Genomic DNA, 18,337 nt, shown 5'->3' on the forward strand with positions numbered 1-18,337 from the left:
CAGTAATGTTAAAGACTACAGGCTCCTATACAGATGATTTACTGTGGAAAAATCTATGTCAAGCAATGAGGAGGTTAGAGGTGTAATAAAAATGCCCTCAGCAAAATCTAATGTTAGTGTAAAAATCAGACTAGTAATCAGATAAATTGTAGTAGTAAAGTTCTTTCTGTTTACCATCAAAATATTCAGTCAATAACAAACAAAATTTTAGATGTAGAGATTTTACTAAATACGGAACTCCACTTTATCACTGTTCTGCACATTACAGAACACTGGCTAAATATTGATCAAATTGTCTTTTTCTCTATGCCAGGGTAATCACTCCCAAATGATTTCTGTAGATACAGTTATAAAAATGGAGATACTGTGATGTTCATCAATCAATGTCTAAAATATAAATCCATTAATAAGTGTCAGAATCTCAGTACAGAAAGAGACTTTAACCTGGTACTCATTGAAGTCTGTGATACAAATACAGTTATAGCATGTATTTATCGCTCCCCAAATGGAAATTTTAACTCATTCCCAAATAAATCTTGAATAGGTACTAAACAGGCTCCATCTAGACAGAAAATCAATGTGCTTTGTGGGGACTTCAAAACTGATTTTCTTGGAAGCAACAAATGAAAAAATCTACTGCTCAGCCTCATAAATACTTTCACCTTAAAACTGACTATAAGAACACCAACAAGAATTACAAAAACTACTGCCAATGCCCTGGACCAGATGTTTGTGAATACAGACTGTTGTGCAAAATTTGTAAGTAGAAGCCTTAGTGATCATAAAGATCAAGTTGTCACCCTCCAAAGCTACTTGCTCCCCACCCAGAACTAGAAAAGGACTGCAACAACAAGAAGTTTCAGCACACATAATATAGAAACATTCAGTCCAATATTATCAGGAGATAGGCAGGAGGGAGTTTCCCAAATAGATGACACCAACAAAAGGTTCAAGAAATTCTCTAGTATCTTCAGTGATTACTTTGAAATTGCATTCCCTCTCAAAACACAAGTAATAAGAGGCACAACTCCAAAAGCTAAGAGATTGATAACAACAGGTATCAAAATCTTAAGTGTGAGGAAAAGAGAATTACTCAGATACTGGAAAAACAATAACATACTCCCACATCTGAACAACCACATTCAGAAATACCTTCAAATTTACAAAAGAGTGATATGCTAGGCAAAAAGAATGGCCAATGATAAGTTCATAACAGAGTCATCAAATAAAAACCAAGCAGTGTGGAAAGTAATAAAGAAGGAAGCAAATAAAGTGTCCCCTAAAATGGAGAATATCACCCTGAACCATGAGAAGAAGAGAATAACTTGTACCCAAAACATCACACATCTTTTCGGGTGTTACTGTGCAGATATCACAAATAATTTAACAGTCAATGTCAAAACAATACCTAGAATAGAAATAGAAAACAAAGTGCAGTCATGTTCCTTTTCAATCTATGTTTCTGGAATGACTCTAGATGAAATCATCCATGTTGCATCAACTCTTAAGAAAATATCATCAGGAATTGATGGTATTCCTGATTGTGTCATATTGTGAACATTTCACTGCCTCTTGCAGATGTATAGTCAATTCATCTTTTCTGTCAGGCACATTTCCAGACTGTTTAAAAATTGCTGCAGTGATTTCTGTTTATCAGAAAGGAGATAAATCAAATATAGAAAACTATAAACCAATTGCCTTATTAGCAAGCTTCAGTAAAGCCACAGAAAAAGTAATATATAATAGGCTAGTGAAATTTTGAGAGGAAAACAAAATTCTCACTGATACTCAGCATAGATTTAGAGAAAATAAATCAACAACTAGTGCCATCTATAATTTTATACATGATTCCCTGCAAACAATGAAAAAAAAAAAACAAAGTTGCACTGCAATTTGTTTACATGTAAGTAAAGCTCTAAGCATATGCCATTAAAGGCATTGCACTAAAATGGTTCACATTGTACTTGACAAACAGAAAACAGAAAATAAAAATAAAATGTGAACTAAAGTAAAATACTAGAATATGTTTCTCAGATGCAGAAACTGGAAGAAAAGGAGCCCCTCAGGGATCCATTCTTGGGCCAAACCTTTTTCTCCTCTATATAAACAATTTAATTTAGACCTAAACATTGAGTCACAAACAAATACTTTTTTCGCTGATGACTCAAGCCTCCTTATTACAAGAAACACCTCAAGTCAGCTACAAGCAGCTGAAAATAAAACTACAGCAAAGCTAAATAGATGGTTTGGAGGGAATAAAGTACCGATAAACACCAAAAAACAATATTCCTAAATTTGTGTTTAAAAGATGATGCATGCAACACCAGTGTGGCAATAAACTCCAACAACATTTCATCTTCTCAGAAAAACTAAGTTTTTTGGCATATGGCTTCAAAATAACTTCAAATGGAATACACATATAAACAAAATAAATGGAACATTAAATAAAATATGTTATAATCAACATTTATCCTCTGTTAAAGCAAGTTTTAGCACTGTCTGAATTGCCTACTTTGCTCAATTCCATAGCATCCTACTGTATGGAATTATATTCTGGGGTAATACACCACCTAGTTCACTCATTTGCTAACCCACAAAAGAATTGTAAGAGCAATGCAGCAAGCTCGACAAACACATTCGTGCAAACCCCTCTTTCAAAAGTTATCACCCCTCCCACTTCCCTGTATGTACTACTAGACATCTGTAAGAATGTTAGAAAGAACTTAAAAGGCATAAATGAAGTATGTTAGAAAGAACTTGAAAGACATCAATGAAAATTTTAATATCCGTGAACATAATACAAAGCAAAAGGAAAAGCTTCATAGCTAGTCAGTAATGACATCAGCCTACAAAACTTCCACAATAAACAGTGGTATACAAATTTGCAATAGTCTTCCACATAAAGGAAAAATCATGTAATCATTCACACTTTTTTGTAAAACCATCAGGGCATTCGTATTAGATCATTGCTTCCATTCAGTAGCAGTATGTTTGGAACATTTGAGATACAAGAGACTTGAGACAAGACAGTGCACCTACTGCAAGTAGTGCAAGCTCTTTTGCGGATAAGGCTCTACTGAAATAATACTGCATTTTTACTGTAATGTGCTACTGTTTTGTTTTGTGTTTTTTTGTGTCCCACAATCTCAAAAGATTTTTTGGATGAATGAATGAATAAATAAATAAAAGTAATCCTGTCATGTGCAACCAACTAAAACAGAAAACAATGCATATCATCGTACTAGCATTGTAAAAACCGGGAACACTGAATTGTAATCGACTTGATTTTTACTGATCAGTTGATTATTCAGCAAATTATCCTTATTCTGGAATAATTTTATTTATATTCTACACTAGAAAAATATGAATTTGTTAAATTTCTTTGTAATATGAGTATCTACTCATTATATTTTGATTTAGTTTTGTTTCTGAATTAAAATTTCTAGAAAGTGGTTGAGTCTTTCCGAATACACCAGAACAGCTAAAAGAGGGTTGGGTTGTTTGAGGGAAGAGACCAAACAGTGAGGTCATCGGTCTCATCAGATTAGGGAAGGATGGGGAAGGAAGTCAGCCGTGCCCTTTCAAAGGAACCATCCTGGCGCCACCTCGCTCGGTAAACAGCTAAAAGACTTCAGGACTATGCGGTCTCAAGAATCCAATGAAGATCATGAGACAAAACTTATATCAGGCTCTAACTCACTTTTTGGAGACTTCTTCTGAAAGCGAGGTGCCATATAACTCTGATTGAGACCATCTTACATTATCTCATTCTTCAAAATACTGCAATCACAGAGGCTCAAAGTTACTTGCCTCCACTGTAGCATCATAGAAGCAAAAAATTTTAATGTGAAGTGGCAAAGGGAAGTGAATTTTTATATCCCGAATCCTGCTTATTCATAACAGTTTACCATTTCGCTTTAAACATGTAAAATTCCCAGTGAGCTTATGTTATACCGTGACCATAAACAAATCACAAGACCAGACAGTGTGTGTTGCTGGCATGGATCTTAGCTCAGTTTCCTTTTGCATGGCCAGCTCTTTGTGGCTCTCTCTCTCTCATTAGTGAAGCAAAGAAGCTCTTAGTTCATGTCCCCTACTACATCAAACATAGTATACAAAGAAGCTTTATAAATCAAAAATAAATTCCACACATTCGAAGTTTCAGGCTCGGCTATCAAAATATACCTGGGCAACAGCAGGGCTCTCAGCTAGTTGCAGTAATAAGATACACCTGTATGTGACAGTGATGTTGCTAACAATGTAGCATAAAAAGTTTAGCCGCTGAGAATGCTCTATCTGTTAGTTTATGCTCATTTGATTGAATGCAGAAAAATGAGCTACTTTGATAATTAGCTTTAGAGGTATGAAACTAAAGTTTCTCCTGGCTTATGAAATGTACAAGCAGCATAGAGAAATGCAGCCAGATGACATATTCGACAACTCCCAATATTTCAACCGGTGAGCATCCCATCATTTGCAAGGCACACATGCAATGAGAGATCACTTTGCAAGAAAATTTAGAGAGGGTTTTTTTTTTCCTTCAATAAGGACGTTATTAAAAGATTATTGAAGGTGGCACATTATGACGCTAACTTCAGTTGTGCACCTATTTGAATTTTGAAAAAGCACCTTCATAATCTATATAATTTGTTTTTGGAAAAACTATTACAGAAGGCACATGTAATTGTGATAAAATTTAAAGAAAAAAATTAATAGTTCCATTTCTCAGAGCAATGTTCTTGATTCTTTAAATTTTGTTGTAATGTGATGCCATAAGCTGTATTCTGTTCTCTTTGTGTTTTGTTTTAAAAGAAACCTGTATGCTTTTCATGATAAAAGAAGATTGTATCACAGTGTTTCATATTATTTTTCAGGTTACATTCTTTTCTACCATATTATTATTCCATAAAGGGAAAGTGCAAAGATGGCTTTACATATGTACTATATATTAATGGAGGCCATCCACCATGGGGCATATAATATCCTTTTCCAAATGTGTACAGCTTTTTGAGTTTGAGAAGGTATTTTGTAATTATACTATTGTACCTGAATAATTAAAGATATTTTATGTTTATAAAACTGTTTATTTTTCTTTGATCTTCACTTCAGTTGCCAATTCCCATCATTTTCTCTTTTATATCACTAGTATTCTTTTGTTATTGCATATCTTATCCTCATCACATTGATTTTTTCCTCAGATGGTATATAGCTGCAGCATGATAAGAGTGAGCATACTATGTGGCATTTCCTGCTTTCTGATCTTTGATTTTCATTGTTCAGCCTGTGAAGCATTATATGCTTTCAAGTTCTGTCCCATAGAATAAATTTCAGTGAGATTTTGGTGGCATTAACCTGATAGATTATGCTCCTGTTGATATATATGTCTGCTCATGAGACATCATTGACTTAGAAGTGATACACTATGTGCACAGATGGAAAGCTTTTCGAATCTGATTTTACACGGGATGCACCCTCACTTCACATGCAGTTCAAATCTGGATTGCAAAGTACAAAATAAAGTGCTATTTGATATTTCACCTAAGAAACTGCCTCCATTTATTTATCATATTTGCACAACCTGTTTACATTGAGCATGCTTTGCAGCATTATTATATAATGCGGCATTATACACCCAAAGATATTATGAACCAATTTGAGTTCATTGCAGTTGTTTTTGTCATATATAGCTCTTTTTGTAACTCCCAATACATTTCTTTCAGCTCTCAAATTCTTTCACAAACTGTTTTGGTTTTGGTGTGGTCCAACTCTTCTCTGCCATTGTGCACATAGAGACATTTGTGCTTTCCTCATTATATACCTTTGTCTCAGATAAATAAGCAACATCAGGAAGAATTCTACTCTCTCATGTGTAGAAACCTTTCAGTAATGAATGGAATTCAAAGTCATCATAATTTTAAAAATACTAAATTTAATGTCAACACTCTTGTCTCGTATATGGACTGACTGAAACTTCAAATAGTATGTTATTATTTCAGCATGCCAGTCATTACAAGTATGCACTGTTGTAGAAATGAATTGTAGTAAACTCATAAGCAATTGACTTAATGTACCTAGTAGCATGTAGCATCACTTTTTGATATGATGACAGCAGTGACAGAACATGGCATGGACTAGGAGACACTGAATATGTTGGCAAGCAGTCCCAATCCATGATTGCTGGACTACACCCAAAGTTCAACAGGGCTTATGTTCAAGTAACCTGGAGGGGGCATCTTACAAGCAACCACACTCCCATGGAGTGGCACAATTTGGGTTCAGTGTTTCCTTGGGTTTGCTGAAGATACAGTCTCTTGAAGAGTGCTGTAAGTGAACAAAAGGATGTACGGGATCAGACAGTAGGTTGCTGTCTCATTCTTCAGTGAGAGATGATGGCAGGCATATCAGGGATTCCATTTTAAGCTGTGCGAGTGCACCCCATGTAAGATTACTTCCCCACCCTGGAGAATGTTGCATTGTTGACAAGTGTAATGCATCTCACATATAGTTTTTGACATACTTGTATTCTTTCATTGGAATGTACCTTCGTGTGCTGGAACTCATCAGTTCAAGTGATATTTTCCATGCTTTGAACATCTGATGGTAACGGTCATGTGTCCTCGCAAATCACTATGGCCTGTGTTGTGCGGGAAGCAGAGGTACACACATTAGCCAATGGCTTTACAGTGAGAAGATAATTCTGGATGTTGTGACAGCTCATGAATTGTTCAGTATTGAATGTTCAAATGAGTTACTGCACCATGACCCATACACTAGCTGTTACAATCTGTGATAACTGGTGGTGATTCCTGTCAGCATGATATTACTAATGGTAGTTGTCTTTAGCAGTGTTGGTTTTTCACAAATGTAGATACTTACAGTGCACCCTAGCATGGTGGTATTACATAGCCCAGTGCCTGCATAACTTTCAAGATGGTATTGCTCTTGCAACAAGTGTCCATGATGTGCTTACAGTCAATTGTATTTATCAGTGGCGGTCAGTTACCATTTACTAATGTGCTACAGCACACTATAAATATCACAATAAAATTATGCCATGTCTCTCTCTTTGAATGCGAACCACAAATCACACTAAAATTACATTGACTCCCTTCAAATGTTTGCCGAAATTGCAGTAAAATTACACCATTTCTCTTCAAATGCAGGCTGGTATCCAAATAAAGTGGACAAAAACATGTTTTGTAGCACTCCATCCGTGAAAAAATTTAAAGACGCTAATGTTGCATTATATCAATGAAAACAATCAGTTATTGATAAAATTATTTAATTGGGTAGGTAAAAAATATACTCACCAAGTGGCAGCGAACACACACATAAAAGACTGTTGTGATTGGCAAGCATTCGGAGTCAGTGGCTCCTTTTTCAGGCAGAAGGATGAAGGAAAAGGAGTGGAGAGGTTAGGGTAAGTGGTAGATTTTGGGACAGTCACTCATAACCATGCATCAGGGGAGACTTACTGTAAGGGGTGAGAAGGAAAGACTGATTGTTGGGGACTCAGGTTTTCAAATCTCATCTGATGCAGTCCCCAACAATAAGTCTTTCCTCCACATCCCATACGGTAAGTCTCCCCTGACCTGTGGTTCTGGGTGACTTTCCCAAAATCTACCCCTTTTCCTAGACCTCTCCAGTCCTTTTCCTTCATCCTTCTTCCTTTTCCTTCAACGTTTCTGCCTGAAAAAGGAGCCACTGGCTCGGAAAGTTTGCCAATGACAACAGTCTTTTATGTGTGTGTTCTGCCACCGCTTGATGTTTCATTATGTAAGGCATAGTTTTCTGTTGCAGAAGCACAAAATGACTTCAGAATGGCTAAAATAGCTGTGAACAAATAAACTTAAACCAGCAAAAATGGGAAATGCCATCTTCCTTTAGTATGAAAGTACTGTCTGTAGATGATCTGCTAAAGAGGCTCTTTCTCAGTAGATCATAGGAGGAGAAAGTTAGGTCGATCTTCTCCATATGTAAATCTAACGACATAAGGGTGCGGGACAAGGCTGACGGATTTGGCTCAAACTATGTGAACAGAAGCAAATAGATGCCCCTTTCAAGTTTCTAAAATATTTTCCATGAATGGGCAATAGGAAAATGAATTATGTTCTCTAAATATTTATGCATAGAGTATGAGGAAATTTTGAACAGTAGGCAGAATGGTTCAGTAGCTAAGGGGTTAAGGACGTGAATTGATAGTTCATTTGATGGAGTTTGATTCCCCCTGGTTCTACCACTTTTTTTTTTTTTTTTTTTACTCGCAATGTTCAATGAGTCATTATGAAATTTTAATATATTTAAACACTTCAGTTTATATAGAGTGAACAATAATAAACCTGACAAATTGCAGGGACAGATGCCTGACTGGAAATGTAGTGGAAAAGGTTTTATGAACATGTGTCTCGAAATTTATCATTACCACAGTAGATGGCGCTGAAGAATGACAGTTCCTCTGACCATGTGCCTTGTGTTCCTTGTGTGTTACAGGTGGTAGGGATGGTAGTGATTGTCATACAGGATACACATAATCGTACTTTAGCTTACACCATATTAGGGGGCCACTTGCCTGGAGCTTGCACTAGGGTTCATCTCAATGTCCTGTTGAATGAAGTCCTCCAGATCTGGTGTATGCACAGTCCGCCTCCTTCTTGCACATTCATCTGTCTGAAAGGACCCAAGATCACACAGATGCCCAAAACTGGCTTGAAATGTTGTGCAATGTGGTTGGTGTCTCGGAGGTTACCTGTTTTGGTATAGCCAGCCGTGCTGCCTCTCAACTGTTTCCATGTGCTTGGCCATACACAAACACCATCTTGGTTTGTTCTTGACATGAATACCGGACCATTCTGGTGCTCACCGTAAGCTGCGTCAATCACACAAATGTGCAACACATGAAGAACACATGGCACATGGTAATTTGTCAGTGTAATCTATCATGCCAAAGATGCATTTCTGGACACATGTTCTTTTTCCTCCATTTCCAGTCATGAATCCATCCCTGCAGTGTATTGGTTTTATTAATGTTCACCCTGTGTATGTAAAATTAATATATTCAATTTAGTTGCAATTACTATCTTTTTAAGGTCTATAGGCCATCACATTGTAGCAGATTGGTAAAATTTCTGAGTTGCCACAAATCCAAAATCCTATATTTGAATGTCTTCTGTCATCCAGTAGATGGTCTGACTGTATCCTAATCACATGACACACAGAGCTCTTCCATTCCCTGCATAAATAGGAGTCCTCTTTATTTAATGCAACAGCAGTCTCTAATTCAGTTACTCAAGGGTGTAAATTCTCTGTTACAGAAGGAGTGCATTGCTTCCCATTTTTTACTTTTTCTCATTACTGGTATTGCTCTGTTCTCTAGAAGCTGTGACAAGTTCCTTAAGGTAAAAATTGCATTTAAACAATGCTTGTTACTGACAATCAGTAAACATCAAATTATTTCTGAATGTCCAGTAATAAAATTACATAAAGGCATGATGACAAACAATGGTCTGCAAATATCTTCAAATTGCATTGTGGAATGTATTGCATAGTTTCAAGCTTACCTATGCTTGACACATTTCTGAAAGAGAGTGACACTCATTATGGCATACTGCCTTCCAATTCATGTAATTTATTGTGCACTTTTTTTGTCTGTCTTCCTTCATTTGCAACTGTCTTTGGACTTTTGTGTCTTAGGTTGCTTTCATATTTTTATAGTAATAATGTATTTAAGCGTATATATAGCTAATAGGATAGGGTCTCATTAATATGTGTTTTGGTGGTAACTGATGAGAATGTTACAACCGTTGGCTAATTGCTTATCAATTTTTGGCACTGTAGCATATGAGGGTGGTTTGAAAAGTTCTCGGAACAGAATAAAAAAAAGTACTTACATCACTGAAACTTTTTTTATTTTTCAATGTAGTCTCCATGTGTCGGTCCAACAATATTCCAGTGCTTTGATCCCATCTCCAGGCCTGCAAAGTAGTTGGCAACTCTAGCTATCAGTTCTTGTTTGAAGTGAATCTTTGTCCACCAAGAAAAATTTACTGTTTTGGGAAGAGATGGAAGTCTGACGGAGCCATATCAGGTGAGTAAGGTGGGTGTGGCAACAATTCATACCTTAGTTCGTGTAATTTTGCCATGGCTATGGCATATGCATTTTTGATCCAGCGTCAAGAGTCACGGCACCTATCTTGCAGATAATTTTTTCATTTATAATTTTTCAATTAAAATGTGATATACCCTATCAGATGACATCTGGCAAGCATGAGCAATTTCACGCATTTTCAATTGGCGAGCCTCCATGACCATTTTGTGCACTTTTCCAATGATTTCTGGAGTAGTGACACATCTTAGCTGACCACTGCGTGGATCATGGCCAACCACAGTGTGGATCATCTAAGCTCTACCGACCAAATTTAAATTCATTTGTCCACTTGGCAACAGTTGAATATGAAGGAGCAGAGTCCCCCAGTGTATTCTGGAAATCAGCATGAATTGCCTTTGCTTTCATACCTTTTTTTTTACGAAGTACCTAATCACTGCTCGAATCTCGAGGTTCCCCCCCCCCCCCCCCCCCATCCTCGCAAATCGCTATGCGGGAACAACATCAGAGCAATGTCACTGCCACAGCTCTCTTTCAAGACCACTGACATGGCACGTGTTTACAGGCAACAGTCCAATGAATATCATGTGAACAACTCATTGCGCTAGTGCTGACCTCTCGTGGTGATTCCAAAAACTTTTCAAACCACCCTCGTAGTTTCATCTTAATACATATAAGTGGAAAACGTTAACTGAAGAAAAATTAATTTTTGCACCAATTAGTGTAGGGAAGATCATGATTGTCTTCAAAAGCACATAAAATGCTGCAACATAGATTGAGGTTGAATTTAGGCATCTGCTAGCAGTTGAAATCAACAAACTGAAAGAACTAGATAGTAATTTGTTGTAGAGGTTTAATAAGAACATACATGCTGCTTTGCATGGAAAGATCCATTGCAATTCTTATACCAAATAATAAACATCTGTGACCATACAGTTTCACTAAAGTGTGTCATGAGAATTACTGAGCTGAGCCTACAGAAATCAGAATATTCTCTTATGCAAACAGTGATGTGAAACACGTAGGTGAAAAGAAATACTTTTTTTCTGAAAAGAAAATAAATGATGCAGAGGTAAAATTATTTATATTAAGAATGAAGTCACATAATACCAAAGCGGAAATATATTTTTGTTATGACTCATTATCAAGTTTCTACTTAAGTAAATAAGATAAAGATAATGATTTGCAAGTAGCATCTGTTAGTGTTAGTCACACTGAGTTTCCGGTATGTTACAAATCTGCTGAACGTCAAAAGCAGTCAAAAGCAACTTTGGGAGAGAGATTGGGCATATAAAACAGGATTAGTGAGAGAGACAATAAAAAAAAAACTGCAGAAACGAGTGAAGTGGAAGAAACAGACAGCATTTTAAAATGAGATAGCAAATAAAAACATATATATTTCAGCCAGATGTAAGGTGCATGAAATATGCTTAATAAGGAAGAAATGGGAACTGAAGAAGCAGTTAAAGGAAAAAGAAAGTGAAATTAATCATTAAGTAGACAAGGAAACTTCAAGAAAAAAAGAAAGAAAATAAAAATTATTCAATGAAAGGCGGTGTTTAGAAGAAGATGTACAATGCCTGAAGTTCTAATTATGTGTTGTTTAGAGAAACAGTTGTAGAACAGTTACAGGGGGCCAGTGTCATTAAAAGTAAAGTAAAGACCATTTCATGAAAATGTGTTCAAAAATTAGAATATGCTGTTTTCGAAATTCAGAAAAATCTTACTAAAGTAAATGAGAGAAATAAACAAGTTACACTCAATGTGAAAATTGAACATGTATCTCAAGTAAAAGGAGAAAAAATAGTGGCCATAAAGTGAATGTTTATTCCTATCTTCTAATTTATCATCTGCTTTCAGTATGTTCATTGGGGCAGTGGCACACTTCCTACCATGAACAAACAGAAGTGGCCTGTGGAATTGTACTCTTGCCAGGCAGTATAATGATTTTTCCAATGGTGTCAGAAGAATGGGCATGAGATTAATATAAAGAAATTGTGTTCAGAATAGGCAGGCAGTTATCTGCTCAAGCAAATAATACTAGGGCAATGCATACACACTTGTAACTAGAAAAAGCAGTGAAGTCACTTAATTTGGGTTCAAAAATTATTAAGACCTGCTGTCAGGTCATGAATTTTCCTTAGTGCAGCAACATTTGGTACAGTTCACTTCAGAGGAAGACTGTAGTGGCTAGAAACAATTAAGACAAGAAAATGCAAGATGGAGATGTCCCCTTGAAAGTTGTAAAACAATAAAGAATACAATTGAACAACTTGTAATAGGAAGAAAATTGGTTACAAACAAGCTGTAACTAATCAGATGCACAAAACACATACAGAGCAAAGTGATCTGTGCTTTGTGTACCGGAAATGTGAGTAAATTTTGAGCAAGATGGTTGAGTGACAAAATTTTACAAAAACTATCCCTTCCCAAAAATTTGTTATGGTTCTAAGAAAAACTTTGTTATTCTGGATGTAACAATCAATAAGTTAGGAATAAAAATTGCCTGAAGATTTTACAGAATTTACTGATGCATGGATGGTTAATAAAAGAAATTGCTTTAGACTGCATGGTATGAAATGGTATGAATAAAACTGTGTTATGAAAATCGTGGCTATTGTGTGCTAATCTACAGCTGAATCAAGTGAAAAGATTGAGTGTGTGTATGTTATGTAAAAATATTGTTACCCAGCTGGAAGATGTGCTAGTTTACATAGATCAAGGAACAACCACCAAAATAATTACTCAAAAAATTGTGTGTCGAAGGACATAGCATAGCTTGAGTTAGTAATAGAAAACAAATTCAGATAAATAAATTATGTTTGAACATATATATTTGAAACTTACAAAATGATGAATTAATTTAGTATAGAACAAGTAACATGTACATTATTACCCAAGAGAGCCATCACCATGTGGAGGATGTATCAAGCTGTTAATAGGTATGTAAACAAGAAGTTGAACATTTTAGCTCAGCTTCCAAACTTTCTGTCCTCTCCCGTCTGTCAGTTTGACCAACGCCCAGTCTGCCAATGGCACTTCATCTGAGTTTGTCTGGTTATGATACCCCAAGCCAGCCATGTGGTTGGCTATCTCAGTTGCCCTCCCCCCCTCCCCCTACACACACACACACACACACACACACACACACACACACACACACACACACTCACTCCCCACCTCCCTCTCTGCCCCGCTCTCTCTCTCTCATTGTATCAGTTGCTGTACTGATCTGAAATATAATATATACTGTGGACAGTGACAAGACTACATTGCAACACAACTGTTTTGCACATGGTAGTTTTGTGCAGTTTTGATGTCGTCTCTGTATCAGTTACTTTAACTTTCCTGTAATTCTTGGAAACCAGTGAATTACATGGCTATAACTGCATCATCTGTGCTGAAAATTTTAAGAATCCACATTAAAAGCTGCATGATTAAGGATAAACCACATGAAACGACAATAAATTTCAGGATGTAAATTATAAAATATGTAAAAATTTAATTACACATGACCATTTTTTCTAAATTTGGGGACTTCTCTGCTTGATTCTTATATTTAACTATGCTCTTTCTCAATAAATTGAATATTAGTAGACCGCACAGTAATTGATTCACAAATATATAGCAATTATCAAGAAAAGTTGGTTAATTTGAATGGTAAAAAAATGTAACTCTTGCCAGTAACAGATTTGTTGTATTGTTGCATGTAGTATGTGCTGGGTAGTTAGGTGCCCACCCCATTAAATAGTTTTCAAAATTCCTAGGCTCTGATTTAAATTTATTATGGTTTTCATAACTTATTTAAGCAAGGCAATTAGTTTTTGGCAGTCGTACTGTAAATGAAGTTTGACACACCTCACAAGAAACACTTCTGTATGTAGACAGTATATCCACTGTTTTCTCAGTAAAGCACATTTCTATTGAGAATGGCATAAGAATTTGATTGTTGGTGACATTTAACCTAGGAACCCATATTTTACATGTATCTGTGCTACATAATCGCTTATCAGACCCATGAAATAATGATATTACTGAATTTGCCTTATAGAGAATTGCTTCAGTTGACACAAAATTAGCATATTAGCATTTAAGTGGCAAAACTTGTAGTCTGTATGTCAGTGGTTAATTAGATTGCAAAATCAGGAGTACTACTGCTTTACGAGCCCCTTGTGACTACCCATTAGAATTAGGAAGATACAACTGAAGATTCGAAAGACATCAAATTTACACAATGTTGCCAAAGCAAGTGATACTGTAAAAATAGATGGATGTTGTCCAGAGAAGATTTCTTCAGTGAAAGAGCTTTGCTGTTATAATTTAAATGGAAGTGAAATATATATATTTTTTTAGGTGGGGGGGGGGGGGGTGAGTTGGTGAGGAGGGGACATACATAAAAAGGAACTAGAAGCATTTGAAATGTGGTGCAGAGGAAGGATGTTGAAAATGAAGTAAGCATGCAAAGTAAAAAATGATAAATTACTACAAAACATGGGGAAATAAATCTATGAGACACTCTCTCCTGAAGTCACAATGGGTTAATAATTAACTTTCTGTGGGAAGGAATAGGGAAAAAAAGAAAAGAAAAAAACTTATTGGAACAAGCAAAGATTAAAATGTTTAAAACAGATTATTGAAGTGGTATTAGCATTTTGATGTCCCTTACAGCACTTACAGACTTCACCTAATGATATTGTTAACTAACTAATACAAGTATTTGCTTCTGGCACTTTGACCAAATATACAGCTAGTCTTAATAGGAGAAAACAATCATTGCATGTGAATAGAATTTTAAGTATGTTTCAATGAAGTATGGTGAAACTGCTGCTGTTATGCACAAATGATGCAGCAGACAGTGTCAATAACTCTTCATATTTGTGTTGAAATAGAGCCTTGATGCTATTGGAGTACAGTGTGAGGGATAATCTGCAGGGTCATGTAGCAGGTGAGATCACACAGTGGTTAAGGCACTGGATTCACATTCAGGAGGATCAGGTTGTCTTACCCCATGTGGCCATACATATTAAACCCTCCATGGTTTCACTAAATTGGATAAGACAAAGGCAAGAATGGTTCCTATGTAAAGGACACAGTGATTTCCTTTCCCATCCTTGTTCAATTTGAGCTTGTTATTTATTTCTGATGACTTCATCATCAAGGAGATATTAAATTATATTCTTCTTCCCTTCCTTCTACAACTACTTACATTGATCAGATATTGCAGTGGACTATTGACTGAAAAACTGTATTTGGTGAAGTTCTTCAGAGGGATAGATAAACTGCCAACACAAAAGTGTATTTAATTGGTGAAGTTCTTCAGAGGAATAGATAAACTGCCAAGACTGTTACTTCAGAGCCCTTTGGGTAACCTATTTGTGAATGATACTCATCTGTCTTGATCCTTGCCAAGTTTGTATGACAGAAAGAGGTTTTTCAGGATAGTTTTATAATTTGCATGCATTTGCTTTGGGAAAAAAATGTTGAAATATGCTGAAACTTCAGTTGAATTCCTCATGCCACTCACCAGTGTCACAGAACAAAGCATGGCTTCAACAAAGGGCGTGTTATTATGTAACTTTTTGTTCTAGGTTTGGATGTAGAAGATAACACAAGTGAATTTTCTCTGACCTCTATGTTCAAGGGAGGGCAACAGGGTTCACAATTTAATACTATGAGCATCTACAATATAGATGGCGAAATATTGTTTATAAATTGAGAAGCTGGTTTTCAGAATTTTATTTTATTATTGAAAGACATTTTCGGCATTTTAATAACTACTTTTTGCCACCTCATAGTTATGTGCCATTGCACAAAAACCAGGCACTTGGACCAGAGAAAAACTTAATACTGAATCATGCTCTTTTGTTCCTAAGCCTAACCAACAGGTTCTACTGATCAGTAAAGTGTCTTCAGTATCTCACTGTTGCATGTTGATTTCTCAGTTTTCGCTAATGCCTCAGTTCAGAGTAACAATGCCAGCATTTCGTACATGTGTAGACACTTTGGGAGACCATTATTCAAGATATGTGGTCTAAATGTACTACTGAATAAATATACAGCATATAAGTCCACAATTAATGCCTTAAATTTCACACTCCATCTCTAGGTTCAGTTTTTCATGTTTACTCTTATTTTTCTGCTTGAGCCAAAAATCTGGCCTTTCTTATGTTGTTGTGTACTGTAGACTTCCAATTATTTCTCTTTGTATCAACAGCTGCTATATTCATCCACTGCAGTGTATTTCACTTTTGAAGTAGCTTTCTGTAGAACAAAGTTGGAATCATGTTGTTTTAGCTAGTCAAATTTTGAATTATGTTAATGGTTTTTCCTTAATATATTAGTTTTCATAAAATGAGTAAAATAGAAGACATGTATTTTCAGGACATACTTTTGGATGGAAGACTTGAGTGATGTATGAAACACACACACACACACACACACAGATATATATGGTTGTAAAATGTTCTTTAATTATTATCATATGTTTGAAGGCTCTAGATGTAAGAAACCATCTTTAAAGCTGTATATTTGTCCTTGACGTTGTTGCACTGACTACATGAAGCACTACTGCAGCATCGTGTACCAGTCCAATCCGTGCTCCTTTCCAGTGTGGTTGTGGCACAAGATGCAGGCAGCCCTGCAACGTGTGTGGCCTGGACTACGACGAGTTGTTGTACAGAATACAGCAGCAGTCTTCTCATTTTACAGCTAACACCTGTGCTTTCTCTGCAAAACAGAAGATGGCACTACTGGTTTCACAGACAATCCTGTGTTTAGTAGAGCTCTGGAAATATATTTGGAGCTAATAAACATTTTATTATATTTATTTAGGTCAATTTTATATGAAGTGTTCTATGATTAGAATTTATTCTACACCAAAAACTTGAAGTGCACAAATAGCAGGAGTTGTGTAATTTATTCTGCTCTTTTTCTTGCCTTCTGTTGTAGGTTCTTTTCAGATAATTAAAAGCTTTAAGTTAACGAAGTTTGATGTTTACAGGAGTAGAAAATGGGAAAGTTATACTACTTTAATATTTGCTCTCTATTATTTCAAGTGTTCTGCTGAATCTGAATTGATCAGGATTATCAGCAGAACAGAGAATACCATGATTAATACAGTGAAGTAAATGATAAAACTTTCTGTAATAGTTGGAACTGTGATTAGTTTAAGAGAAAAATAAGTGAATGTAGGCATTGCTTTTTTATGACTAAGAATGGATTACTAAAGAAAGAGTACTGAAGAAACCACAGCTCAAAAATATATAGTTGGTCTGTGACACAGTTTGAAGTAAGCATGTTCTGTCTGCTTTCACCACTTCACTTTTATTATAAGGCAGAAGTCTACTATGTTATTGAAGGGTCTAGTCAAAACTTTTACAGTTTCTGGAAATTGACTTAGTATTAAGTGGCAATTTTTCATATGGCCTTATCATGTTTAGTTTTTCATGTTTAAAACTTTTTCTTGACAAATCGTTGATTGTATGAGGTATCAGAAGAGAAGTATTCAGTGTTCATGTAAAGACTGTATCTTGAGTATAAAGTTGAAAAGTGGATTACTGAGTTCTAATGTGCAGAAAAATAGAGTACTTGAATTTTTAAAAATAATGTTAGTTTTATGCTTACAAAGAAGAGACCAAGAATGATTTAAATACATTTGATTCCAAGAAATCATTTGGTATCTGTACTAGACATTTCAGTTATAAATATGTTTTTATTACATATACCATGAAATAAAATTATCTTCAGCAGTACCTGGTATGTATATTGCAGAGAAACCAACACAATCCTGAAAGAAATTAGCAGTGAATAATACAAATCAGAGGTTCAAATGAAAGCCTTAAATATCTGTTACCAAATAATTTATTACATACATAACTAATTTACTGTTACCCATTCATAAAATAATCCTTATGATGTGTTATGTATTTATTACAGTCTTTGGAATTGGGTAGATACTGCTTGAGGAAGGTGTTTTGTCCACAGCTGTAATTACTCTCTAACCATATTTTCACCCATTCTTTATCTGAAACATATTTTCCTCCAAATGCTTCTTTCAGTAGTAAAAGAAAAAAGAAATTGTAGATGTGATTTTGTGGTGCGGTGAATGAAGCATACGTGGAATACACTCAGATTCTGTATGTTGTACAGTAGCAACTGTTAATGGACAGTAAGCACCAAAATATTCAATCTCAGAGGCTTACATTGTTAATTGCAATTAAACAGGAAGCCTTCATT

General features: G+C 35.7%; 1 protein-coding gene across 2 annotated transcripts in view; it reads left to right on the forward strand.

The window, feature by feature from the left end:
- Nucleotides 1–17,754, forward strand: part of LOC126252716 (N-alpha-acetyltransferase 60) — a 112,511-nt gene extending 94,757 nt beyond the window's left edge. The window contains exons 5-6 of one of the 2 annotated variants that reach the window (XM_049953618.1): nt 4,875–4,979; nt 16,652–17,754. In XM_049953618.1, the coding sequence (XP_049809575.1) occupies nt 4,875–4,979; nt 16,652–16,814 (268 nt within the window). In that variant the 3' untranslated portion in view covers nt 16,815–17,754. The remainder of the gene's footprint in view (nt 1–4,874; nt 4,980–16,651) is intronic. The other variant, XM_049953617.1, reaches the window with a different exon arrangement.
- Nucleotides 17,755–18,337: the final 583 nt, after the last annotated feature.

Source organism: Schistocerca nitens, chromosome 4 (assembly GCF_023898315.1).
Source record: "Schistocerca nitens isolate TAMUIC-IGC-003100 chromosome 4, iqSchNite1.1, whole genome shotgun sequence".
NCBI lineage: Eukaryota > Metazoa > Arthropoda > Insecta > Orthoptera > Acrididae > Schistocerca > Schistocerca nitens.